General features: G+C 34.6%; 1 protein-coding gene across 1 annotated transcript in view; it reads right to left on the bottom strand.

Annotated features, from left to right (window-relative positions):
- Nucleotides 1–13,249, bottom strand: part of Nup35 (nucleoporin 35) — a 47,728-nt gene that overhangs the window by 23,850 nt on the left and 10,629 nt on the right. The window contains exon 4 of the mRNA XM_046447613.1: nucleotides 6,637–6,697. Within this exon, the coding sequence (XP_046303569.1) occupies nucleotides 6,637–6,697 (61 nt within the window). The remainder of the gene's footprint in view (nucleotides 1–6,636; nucleotides 6,698–13,249) is intronic.

Here is a 13,249-nt window from a genome sequence, read left to right as displayed (position 1 = left end):
GTAAAACACCAAGAATTGACTCCAAAGATACTAAAGAAGATTAAATATCAAACAAAGAAATCAAAAGAATGATTTACAATGGATGTGTAACTGATGTGATTCTGCAATCTGTGTATGGGGTGAAGGTGGGAGTTCATAACCCACTTGAATCAAAGTGTGGAATATGATATGTCAAGAAATTTGTAATGTTTTGAACAACCCACAATAAAAAATTAAAAAAAAAAAAAAAAGAAAACAGCAATACTGATTGCCAAGGGAAATTTGTTTTTGCACTAAAACAAGCAAAACAAATCAAATCCCTTAAAACTAAAAACAGACTGTCTTCTGAAGTTAAATTCACATCTGGAGATTTTCATAAACTTTATTGGAAAAGTTCCAGTTATCTATATTTTTAGCATAAAAAAAGAAAAAACACAAAAAAACAAAAGAATGATTTAAAAATGATCAATTAATTCTAAGACAACACAGAAAAACAATGATGAATTAAAGAAGTCAGTATAAGATATGAATGAGAAATTTAATAAGGGGATAGAGATGTTTATAAAGAATTAAAGAAAAATCTCAGAAATGAAAGACACAATAAATCAAATAAAATAAAATATTCAGCTGAAAGTCTGATAGAGTAGACCATGCTGAAGACAGAATCTGAGAGCTGGGGCCAAAGTGTCAGGCCTTGAACATTCAGACAGTATTAAAGAAAATAAGTAAGTAATCATGACTAGAATATACAAGAAATCTGGGACAATATTAAGAAACCAATGTTAAGAATTATTGGGACTGAAGAGGGCTGTGAGACACAGGCTTATGTCATAGATAATTTCAGGAAAATAACAGAAAAATTTCCAACCTTTGAGAATAAGATGGACACCAAGATACAGGAGGCATTCAGAACCTAAAACATACAAGTTCAGAAAAGAACCTCTTCACATCACATTATAATTAAAATGCCTAACATAAAGAACATAGATACAATTGAAAAAGCCACAAGAGAAAATCATCATGTCATATTCAGAGGCAATTACTTCAATTTCTCAGCACAAGTTCTAAAAGCCTTCTTCGCTTTGGATCGATGTATTCCAAGACATGAAAAAAAAAAAAAAAGACTGTCAACCAAAATTTGCTACACCCAATAAAACTATCATTCAAAAAAAAAAAAACTTCCAAAATAAGCAGAAACTAAAAGAATTCATACTACTAAGTCAGCACTACAGAATATACTTAAAGAAATACTTCATAAAAACAAATCAAAAACCCTAGTGATCCCAAATGGACAGATCCAATTTGAAGAGTAACTAAGCTAATGAGAAACTGGTTCAAATTGAACATTAAAAATAAACCAAAATGGCAGGAAATAATAAACACTTCTTCCTAATTATACTGATTATAAATGGTCCCAACTTTCCAGTTAAAAGACTTAGGCTGGCAAAAAGGATTAAAACATGAAAAAATGCTCACCATCTCTAGCAGTCAGAGAAATGCAAATCAAAACCACCCTAAGATACCATCTCACTCCAGTTAGATTGGCAGCCATTATGAAGTCAAACAACAACAAGTGCTGGCGAGGATGTGGGGAAAAGGGTACACTTGTACATTGCTGGTGGGACTGAAAATTGGTGCAGCCAATTTGGAAAGCAGTATGGAGATTTCTTGGAAAGCTGGGAATGGAGCCACCATTTGACCCAGCTATTCCCCTTCTTGGTCTATTCCCTAAAGACCTAAAAAGAGCATGCTACAGGGACACTGCTACATCGATGTTCATAGCAGCACAATTCACAATAGCTAGACTGTGGAACCAACCTAGATGCCCTTCAATGGATGAATGGATAAAAAAAATGTGGCATTTATACACAATGGAGTATTACTCTGCATTAAAAAATGACAAAATCATAGAATTTACAGGGAAACGGATGGCATTAGAGCAGATTATGCTAAGTGAAGCTAGCCAATCCCTAAAAAACAAATGCCAAATGTCTTCTTTGATATAAGGAGAGTAACTAAGAACAGAGTAGGGTCGAAGAGCATGAGAAGAAGATTAACATTAAACAGGGATGAGAGGTGGGAGGGAAAGGGAGAGAGAAGGGAAAATGCATGGAAATGGAAGGAGACCCTCAGAGTTATACAAAAGTACATACAAGAGGAAGTGAGGGGAAGGGGAAAAATAATATAAGGGGGACAAACGAATGTCAGTAGAGGGAGCAGAGAGAGAAGAGGGGAGGGGAGGGGGGATAGTAGAGGATAGGAAAGGCAGCAGAATACAACAGACACTAGTATGGCAATATGTAAATCAATGGATGTGTAACTGATGTGATTCTGCAATCTGTATATGGGGTAAAAATGGGAGCTCATAACTCACTTGAATCAAATTGTGAAATATGATATATCAAGAACTATGTAATGTTTTGAACAGCCAACAATAAAAAAATTAAAAAAAAAAAAAAAAAACAAGACACCCTGCCCCCGCAAAAAAAAAAAAAAAAAGATCCAACTTATACATTGTGTGCAAGAAACTCATCTTAAAGACAATAAAAGTCACAGGCTGAAAGTAAAAGGATGGAAATTTATACACCTTGCAAATGGAGCCCCAAAGCACACTGGAGTAGCTATTGTGATATCCAGCAAAGCATACTTCAAGACAAAATTAATCAGAAAAGACAAAGATTACTTCATTCTGGTAAGAGAACAATCCAACAAGAAGATTTAACAATTATAAATATCTATGCCTCAAATGTTGGTGCACCTAATAACATAAAACAGACATTACTCAAATTAAAGCTGCAGAGAGATCCAGTACAATAAAACAGTGGGTGATTTCAACACACCTCTCTCACCAACAGATACTTCATCTTCACATAAATTCAGTAAAGACTCTTTAGACCTAAAAAAGTTTGTAACACAAATGTATTAAATATTTATAGAATATTTTATCCAACAGCTGAATTCAGCTGCTTCATGAAACCTTCTCCAAAATAGACCATATTCTAGACCACAAAGCAATTTGTTTTAGTCATTTTTCATTGCTATGACCAAAAGACCTGAAAAGAACAATTTTAAGGAGAAAAAGTTTATTTGGGAGCTCACAGTTGCAGCAGAAGTCTCAGTCCATAGATAGCCGGCTCCATTCCTTGGGGCTCGAAGAGAGGTAGAACATCATGGCAGAAGAGTATGGTAGAGGAAGCCACTAGGACACAGCACCAGGAGGCAGAGAGGGAGCTCTGCTCAACAAGGACAAAACATAAACCCCAAACGCACACCCCAAATGGCCCACCTCCTCCAGCCACACCCTACTTGCCTACAATTAGTTACCACTTAGTTAATCCTTATCAGGGGATTAATTCACTGATTGTGTTAAGGCTCTCATAACCCATTCATTTCACCTCTAAACCCTTTTGCATTGAGGCAAAAAAGAGATTTGGGGAGACAGCTCATATCTAAACCATAACACAATTCTTAGCAATACAAATAAATAAATAAATAAAATTCCTTGCATTGTGTCAGGTCATAATGAAACTAAAAATTAACACCAAAAAAAAAAAAAAAACCCTACAGAAACTATATAAACACGTGAAGATTTAACAATCACTTTTGAATTATAAATGAGTAATAGAAGAAATTACAAAATTCTTAGAATCAAACAAGAATAATGATACAACATACCAGAACCCTGGGACATTCTGAAGGCAATTCTAAAAGGAACATTTATAGATAATGAGTGCCTACACAAGAAAATCCAAAAGATTCCAAATAAACAACTTGAAGCCCTTAAAAAAAAACAAGCATAAACCAATTCCAAAACCAGTAAAAGGAATGAAATAAGATCAAAGCTGAAAGATATGACAGATAAACCCTTAGCCAAATAAACCAAAAGAAATATGGTGAAACTCAAATTAATAAAATTAGTGATAAAATAGAGAAATCACCACAGATATCACAGAAATCCAGCATATCATTAGGGACTACTTTGAAAACTTATACTCCAATAAATTGGAAAACCTAGAAGAAATGCATACATTTCTTGACACATATGACCTGTCAATAGTGAATCAAGAGGAAGTAGAAAACCTAAACAGACCAGCAACTAGGAAAGAAACAGAAGCGATAATAAAGTCTCCCAAAAAAATTAAAATAAAAAAAATAAATAAAGTCTCCCAACAAAGAATAGCCCAGGACCAGATGGATTCTCAGCTGAATTCTACCAGACCTTTAAAGAAGAACTAATGCCAACACTCCTGAAATTATCCCATGAAACAGAAAGGGATGAAATGACTTCCAAATTCATTCTATGAAGCCAGTATCACACTCATACCAAAACATCAAGGATAAAAAATACAGACCAATATCCCTGATGAACTCAGATGAAAACACCCTTTAAAGTATTAGCAAAACATATTCAACAACATATTAAGATTTTTACATCATATCCAAGTTTATTTTATCCCAGAGATGGAAGGATAATTAATTATATGCAAATTAATAAATGTAACTCACATAAATAGAATTAAGAACAAAAATCATAGTTATTTCAATATATGCAAAGAAAATCTCAATAGCTTTCTTATGTACCAATAATGAATCTGCTGAGAAATTCCATTCAAAGTAGACTGAAAAAAAAAATACCTATGAACAAATCTAACCAAGCAGGTAAAAGATCTCTACAATGAAAACTCAGAACACAAGACGAAAAGACTCCCATGTTCATGAATATGCAGAAATGACACTGTTAAAATGGTTATAGTACCAAAGTAATATATACGTTCAATTCAATCCCCATCAAAATACCAATGTCATTCTTCATAGAACTAGAAATACAATCCTAAAATTCATTTGGAATAAAATACACCAAATAACCAAAGCAATTCTGTGCTTCCATCACAATACCTGACTTCAAATTATCCTACAGAGCTACAGTAACAAAAACTGTATGGTACTAGCATAAAAACAGATACATAGACCAATGGTACAGAACAGAAGACACAGAGACAAACTCAACACAAATATATTCATCTGATACTTCACAAATGTGCCAAAAACATACACTGGAGAAACAACAGCCTTTCTAAGAAATGGTACTAGGAAAACTAATCATCCATATGTAGAAGAATGAAACTAGATCCTTATCTCTCATCTTATATAAATGTCAACTCAAGATTGATCAAAGACATAGGAAATACGCATGAAACTGCAACTCCTAGAAAATGTAAGGTCAATATTCTAAAAGATGGGCACAAGAAACAACTTTCTCAAAAGAACCCCTAGAGCTCAGGAAATAATGCCGCGTGTTAATAAATGTGGTGGCATCAAATTAAAAAGCTTCTAGCCTGGCACAGTGGCGCATGCCTATAACCCCAGCAGCTCAGGAGGCTGAGGCAGGAGGATCACAAGTTCAGAGCCAGCCTCAGCAACAACAAGGTACTTAGCAACTCAGTGAGACCCTGTCTCTAAATAGAAAATAGGGCTGGGAATGTGGCTCGGTGATTGGGTGCCCCTGAGTTCAATCCCCAGAACCAAAAAAAAAAAAAAACCTTCTGCACAGCAAAGAAAACAAGAATGTGAAGAGAGAACCTAAAGAATGGGAGAAAAGCTTTGCTAGCTACTCTTTTGACAGAAGATTAATATCCAGAATATACAAAGAACTCAAAAGACTTAACACCATAAAAAACAATAATAACTGGGCAAATGAACTAAACACACACTTCTCAAAAGAAATACAAGTGGCCAATAAATATATGAAAAAATGATAAACACCAACAGTAATTACAGAAATGCAAATCAAAACTACACTAAGATTTCATCTCACACCAGTCAGAACAGCTGTCAACAAGAATATAAACAATAATAAACGCCTAAGAGGGTGTGAAAAAAAAAAGAACACTCTTATACTGTTGTAAATAAGTACAACCACTATGGAAATCAGTATGGAGGCTCCTAAAAAGTCTAGGAAGGGAACCACCATACAACTCACCAAATACCACTCTTTGGTATTTATCATAAAGAATTAAAGTGGGGGCTGGGGTTGTGGCTCAGCAGTAGAGTGCTCACCTAGCACGTGCGAGGCCCTGGGTTGGATCCTCAGCACCACATAAAAATAAATAAATAAAATAAAGATGATATTGTGTCCAACTAAAAAAAATATATATAAAAAAAAAATTAAAGTGAAAGCTGAGCAAACACATCTAATAAAAACTAAAGGAAGATCTGTAGAGTAGCGGGGTGGGGGAGAAAAAGAGGGAAATACTGGAGAATGATATTAGCATATCAAATACTAGGAAATTATATTGTGTACAGAGCAACATATTATGTACAATTATAATGCACCAATAAAAAATGAAAAAACATTAAGTAAACAATCAATATATATACAAATATATAGCTATATCAAATCTAGCTATATCAATATATATACAAATCAATATATACAAAGTATTTCCATCCTAAAGGAACTTACTAACATTTGAGAAAGTCTCCAAGTTTGAAACGTAAAAGAAAAACTTTTGGAAATTATCAGAAAAGGTCTTATATTATCCTTAGTGAAGAAATAAAAAATAGACTTTGTTGTTAAAAAGGAGTTACTTAAGCGCTGGGGATATAACTCAGCTGGTACAGTGTTTACCACACATACACAAGGCCCGAGCTACTTACCTGTTCCAGGTGTAGTAGTAGTAACTCCAACCAAAGGACTCTGCATTACTGAAATGTTCATCTACAAGAAAATACAAATGTTAAAGTAAAAACACAAAGTTCTAACCATAATATAAACAGAGTAATTATTAGAAGGCTCAGTTCAAAAGATAACTGAATTTCTATCAGGTACTATAGTTATCTCTAATTAGCTCTCAGTCCCAAAAGTACCCTCCTTTTTAAGTTGACCAATAATAACCCAAAATATGCTATATCATTTGGCATATTATTCGTTTAAAATAAGAAAGTTATACTAGGTTAAAAAAACACTATTTTTTTAATAGAAAGTAACATGGTAGGTATTTTAGTTCCTAAGGTAAAATATTTAAAATAATGGAGAATGGTGATACTTGAAATAACCAAAATCAGAGAATAAAAAAGGTTAAAGAATTTTATTTTTAACAGACATAAATCATTAATACTATATTCAAATCAGTCTACAACAGAAGACAGCATACCCCAACTATCAATAGTAAAAAATTACAAAGCTAAAGAATTATCCTAAATAGCCCCTTGAAATATGAAAAAATTAAGGAGTAATTAAAAATCTTTCTATAAATAAAACAACACTGTTTAATCAAGCAATGAGAATAGAGTCTCCCTAATTTTTAAAAACAGGTTCTAGATTAAGGAAATCTAGCTATATCAAGCAACCAGAACCAAATGTTAAAAGAATCTTAAGAGAGATACAAATTTTATTGCTCAACTCTTAATGCCATCTTCTTTCATGACTAGGGAGGTTTAAACAAAGTGTCAGGGGCATCACTATTTTGGCACTAATCTGGCTATAATAATTTTAACAACTTTCAAGTTAAAAACATTCACTATAGGGGCTGGGGATGTGGCTCAAGCGGTAGCGCGCTTGCCTGGCATGCGTGCGGCCCGGGTTCCATCCTCAGCACCACATACAAATAAAGATGCTGTGTCCGCCAAAAACTAAAAAATAAATATTAAAAAAAAAAAAAAAAAAAAACTCTCTTTCTCTCTCTCTCTCTAAAAAAAAAAAAAAAAAGTATGTTAAAAAAATAAAAACATTCACTATAAATTATGACCCAGGAGTTTTTAAAATATTTTGAATATAGTAATAATGGTAAACTACCTTTTTCTTTATGTATCAGAAGAGTAATGAAAAAACTAGTATAAATTTAGAAGCTAGTGAGTCTCAGACCAAATTAAACATCAGATTTACTTATTCTGGAGAATCATCCTTGATCAGGATATTCTAGATTTAGGAGATTTAAAATACCACCGTCTATTAGGAATATAACACATGCCATGTACTTAATTTTAAATTTCTAATAGGCACCATAAAAAAGTACAAACAGGAAAAATTAATTTAGTATAAGTTAGCCTAATACATCTAAAATATTATCATTTCAATGTGTAACCAATATGAAAAATTAACAGATATTTTATATTCTTTCTAAGTCTTCACATTACAAAAAAAATATGTATTTTATACTTAAAGTGTATCTGAATTAGGATTTGCCACAATTCAAGTATCAACTGCCACACTTGGCTAGCGGCAACTACTGGATGAGACTGAAAGTCAGACTTAGAAATGTTGAAAAGAGAAGGTAATTTGGTTAGAACAATAAATAAGTTTGCTTTCAATAAGGAGGAAGCCTAGTGGTTAGACATATCAAGCCTATAAATGGCCAAAATTCTCAAACAACTTCACCAATTTGGATTTAGAAAAGACATAAAACTAGTCTTTAAATCAAACAGCACAAATACCTTAATACAAAGAATTTGGTGAGAGGAAAGCACCCTGTGATTACAAGATTACTTGCTACATAAAAGAAGAATCCATACTACCATTCAAACTGACAATCAGGAATAGCACTAACACAGCATGGGTAATAAACACAATGGCTCTAGACACAAGATAGGCCGAGTTTTGAAGTCTGGCTCTACTATAATCTTATCCTCAACAAATAACCTAATATTTCTGTGTCTTAGTTTCATTAAGGATTAAAATAAATCTCATAACACCCATATCACAGATTCACTGTGAGGAATAAAGAAGATAACATAATAGAAATTGTAAGATCAAGAATCACAGCCTTTGGGATAGAGCACCCTGTTGTTTCTCCTTTGCTAGCAAAACAATAAACCTTCTTTTTCCTTTTTCTCAAAACCATGTCCTCATTACTGGATTGGCATTGGGGACAGCGACCAAGCTTTAGGAAACAAATTTGACACCCCATATAAGACCCAAGAGCAGCCCCTGGCACCAGATTTCTTGGGTAGGCCTGGCTCTCCAAGGAATCACACATCCATGCTGAGGATTCATGGTACTGGCAAACTTGTTGAGAGCCAACTGCAGGAGAGTTAAGAGAAGGGCGAATTTGCCTCAGGTCTAATTAAAGGAGCAATTCCAGTGAGTAGAGGGAGGGACTAAGGAACCATCCCAACAGCTGCTGAAGCTCCTTTTGTTTCAGGGAACTCACTCCTTCTCTCTCTGAACAGTACAGGTTTCACCATCATGGTTCACGTTGAGAAAAAGCAAACTGAAATCAGGAAAGTCATGACAGCTTGGGCCACCTGTCAAGTCCCTGGGTGTGTACACTTGATTCCACACACCTGGTTCCTCTTTGTAGAAACATCTGATCCCTCTTTCTGGGGACATCTGTGGCACCACTGATGTAGGAGTCATGGTTAAATGGGACTCAAGAACCTAAGGATATGTACTCCCTTCTGATCTGTTCTAGGTGCTCATCTGTTTGTAGGCCTTGGGCCTAGGAATTCCCTCCGGTTGTCTTGTTTTGTTTGTATCTGCTACTGTCCCTTTTAAGAGATGGCCAGTACTGCACTGGTTCTATATAGGTAGTCTCTTGGGAAACAGCTGCTCAATTTATAGGTTCCCATCTGTCAGCCATGGTTTGAGGGCTCCTCTCTGGTTGTCTCTCTCCACATTTCATTTTTATACAATCTTGCAATTGGAGTTGGTCTGTCAGAGGTAAAATGAGTTGAAGAAAGGGCCACCTATAAGTCTAAGATGATGTCTATGATGTTTTATTCTAATGTTTTATTTAAATAGAGTTCTAGATTATTGTGCAATCTTGCAGTTGGAGTTGGTCTGTCAAAGGTAAAGTAGATGGAAGAAATTTGTATATGTTTACCTATTTTAAAGATTCCCATCTATCAGCCCTGGTTTTGGTGATCCTCTCATCTGTTTTTTTGGTCTGTTACTGGCCCTTTAAGATATGGGCCATGCTGTGTTGATCTTACCAGTAGTCTCTTCAGCAGAGAGATCTTGGCTGCATGGGCCCCTATAGGAATAAGCCTGTCTAAGCACTAGCCCTAAACTGGAAGGGAAAAAAATTCCAGAAAAGCTGCCTAGGCTGTAGAAAAATGACCAAAGAGAACCTGGCTCTATCCTGCCTTCCACCCCCTTTGGCCCATGGAGGGTGGAGGCTGCTGGCCACAAAGAATGTGGCAGTTGATAGGTTCTAGCACTGTCAGTTTATGACATGGGGACAGGAATAGTCTTTTAAAATCTGACAGGAGAACCCATTTGGCCAGGGAATATTCATTACTGGGGCAAAGCAATTCTTGCTATAATAGTATTTCAGCAAACTAAATGCCTAGGGAGAATGACAGAATAAATAACTGAACCCAGAAAAAAAAAGACAGAAACTAAGACCAACCTCTGTTTTGTAGGCAGCCTCTGCAAAGGGACCTCAAGGAAACCTAAAGAATCGAAAGGGCCTCTTCCACTGCATATCAATATACCTAGTGTAAGAAAAAGGCCCAAAAGAAGCCTCTGAGTACAACTGACAGTGGGAACCAGTTAAAGTTGATGGCATTGTTTCAGATAGTCAAGTGACATTTTTAAACATCCGAACTAATGATGTAGCAAAGGCTCCTCAGATGTATGGCACTGAAATGGCAAATTCACCTCAACCAGCCCCACTTAGTCCTCACCCATGTGATGTGGTTGATGAAAGAATGACTATAAAAACTTCAACTCCTCAGAGTCAACATTGTTATCAAATGCCAACACCAGATCCCTCCGTTTCTACTAAACCAATGGAAGACAGGATAGACAGTTTGTCCCAGTCTTTCCCACCTAAATTCCAGGAAGCTGTAAAGCCTGCAGTGTATATTGGTACAGCTGTAAACTTGGAAGAAGATGAAGCTAATATAGCCTGGAAGTCCCAAGGAAAAAAGATGTAGAGTTTTTACCATCTCAGCTTCCAAGGGATAAATTCAAGGATGATCCTTGGACTTTTTGGACAGGAAAGTGTAACATCAGTTATAGAGGAACCTCTTCATCATTAAATAGTTTAGCCATCAAAAATGTGGAGAAAAATATTAACACTTGCATATCCATCAGCCAACCAATGTTAGAACTCCAGTGTACTATTTTTCTTCTTCCACTTCCTGAATTGGTGCTTATCATTTCCGTACATGTCCTTATATGGGTGGTTCTAATTAAGTCAAGTTAATGGCTTTATGGCATTTCCTTGTTACTATATCGTAATTTGCTCTCTAAAAGATGGAAATGTTGGTCATTTTCAATTTTTCAGTTACAGAGGATGTAACTGAACGTGTTTTGTACACATTTCTTTCTCCACTTGTATAAGAATTACTCTAGGAAATATATCGAAAAGTAGAGTTGCTGGACCATAAATTTGTCCATTCAACCTAAGGGTTGTTGCCACTTTGCTGTTCAAACAACTGATATAGTTTACTCTCTAATGAACCAGCAGAGTATGAGAAAAACTGTTACTCTCATTTTCCTCAATACTTGGTGTTAGGAGACTTTTAATTTGGCGTATGCAAAATGGCATCTCATTGTCTTTAATACATGTTTTCCCTAGTGAGATTAAGCATCTTGTGAAATATTTAATGATAATTTAAATTACCTTTACTGTGAATTGCAGAGTCTTTCTTTTTTTAACTCTCTCTTGTCTGATTTGTTCTTTTCACATTCTAATTACCTATATTAGTTATATGTGCTGTAGATACTTTCCTTCATCTATGATTTGCCTTATTTGTTCACTATATCTATGGCATACTTTGGACAGAAGAAGTCTTTTTTCTTTTTCTGTTTTCTGAATATATATGCAGCCTGTCAAATAAGTCTTTGCATTTTTATAAGATTTTTAAAAGGTGAAATCCAACAAAATGCTACTACTATATTCCTTGGAACGGTCTACCTATTTGTTAGTCCAAGACCAAGCAGTAAGCAAATAATACATTTCCTTCTCAGTCCATTGTCAGTCAATTAATTTTTTATTCTTTAAATGTTACTCAAGGGTGTTAAATGATATCTTAGACTTTATTAGTTGATTAAAATGTCATGTTTCCATATTTGTATTTTTTTCTATTAATGTAACAATTATATAGAATTTTTTACTTTCTTGTGGTGTTCTGTTGTGTTGCTTACTAGATGTGTTTTCTAGGGTTTCACTTTAGTAGATGCCTAAGTTAATACCATTATTTGTTATAACTAGTGGCTTCTCTTGGGATTTGCCCTTATTTTGTTGACAAAAATATTCTCTTGAGTGAAAGAATGTGGGAAATATATATTTGACATCTTTGCATTTCTGAAAATGATTTGATTTTGTTCTTATACTTGTTGAAAATTTGGCTATGTATTAGATTTTCAGTTAAATATCATTTTCTCTTGGGGAAAAAAAAAAAGTTGATGGCATTGTGATAATGATAACGGGGACAGGTCAGGCTCAAAAATACCCTGTGCTCCAACCCCTTGAGTGAATCTGGGAGAAAAAAAGATTAAGAAACAGTGTTTTTATATGCTGGATTATACAACCCTCTCCTGGGATGAAATATGTTGTATAAGTTAAATGCACAGATAACATTCATAAAGACTATTTCAGAATATTAATAAAGGGTCTAAAACTAGAAAAGACAAAAGAAAGTTACAGGTATGGAAATATATTTTAGTAAAAAGAAAGTAAAAGAAATGCTTCTGTATGAAAAGGTATTTTGTCTGGTAAAGTAATATTCTTGGGATAAAGTCCAAGATGAAAGAGGACAAAACTAAGAATGTAAAGTACTAAGTTGCAGAAGGTTCGTGGATGGTAAATCTCAAAAAGTTTGTTTGTGATTAAACTGGCTATAATTAGCAGTCAGTTGAGGTTATTTTAACTTATAGTCCTAATATGAAACAAAGTCTGAAACACTGATCTGCTCTTATCTATCGATAATTTTCTTGTATTGGTTAGGTTTTATTACTTGGGGAAACTAAGTCTAAAAGGAATTAGGGTTTTACTTGTTTTAAAGTCCTAAATGATTACTTTGTAACCGGTTAAAAAACAACTGTTATTTTGGTTATAACAATATTGTTGACACCCAAAATATATGTGACTAGCTATATGCCTGCATTTGAGAAATATATTTGTCTGAGCCTTGTCTAAGTGTTATGTAAAAGTTTATAAAATGAAAGTTTTTTAAGTTTACCTGCAAGGTAAGCAATAAATGTTCTTTTATACACTGTATCTGACATAGAAGGGCCACACTGTCATCTGTCTTATATATGTTTGCTTCCACCAAGTCAATTTCTGATCGTTAACACTGTTTCCTAAATGTATAAGAAAGT

The sequence above is a fragment of the Marmota monax genome, unplaced genomic scaffold (assembly GCF_021218885.2).
Source record: "Marmota monax isolate L192 unplaced genomic scaffold, Marmota_monax_Labrador192_F-V1.1 WCK01_AAM20220418_F8-fsc00007, whole genome shotgun sequence".
In the NCBI taxonomy this organism is placed as follows: Eukaryota; Metazoa; Chordata; class Mammalia; order Rodentia; family Sciuridae; genus Marmota; species Marmota monax.
Note: the sequence above shows the minus strand (reverse complement) of the source record. Positions and strands in the feature narration are given on the sequence as shown.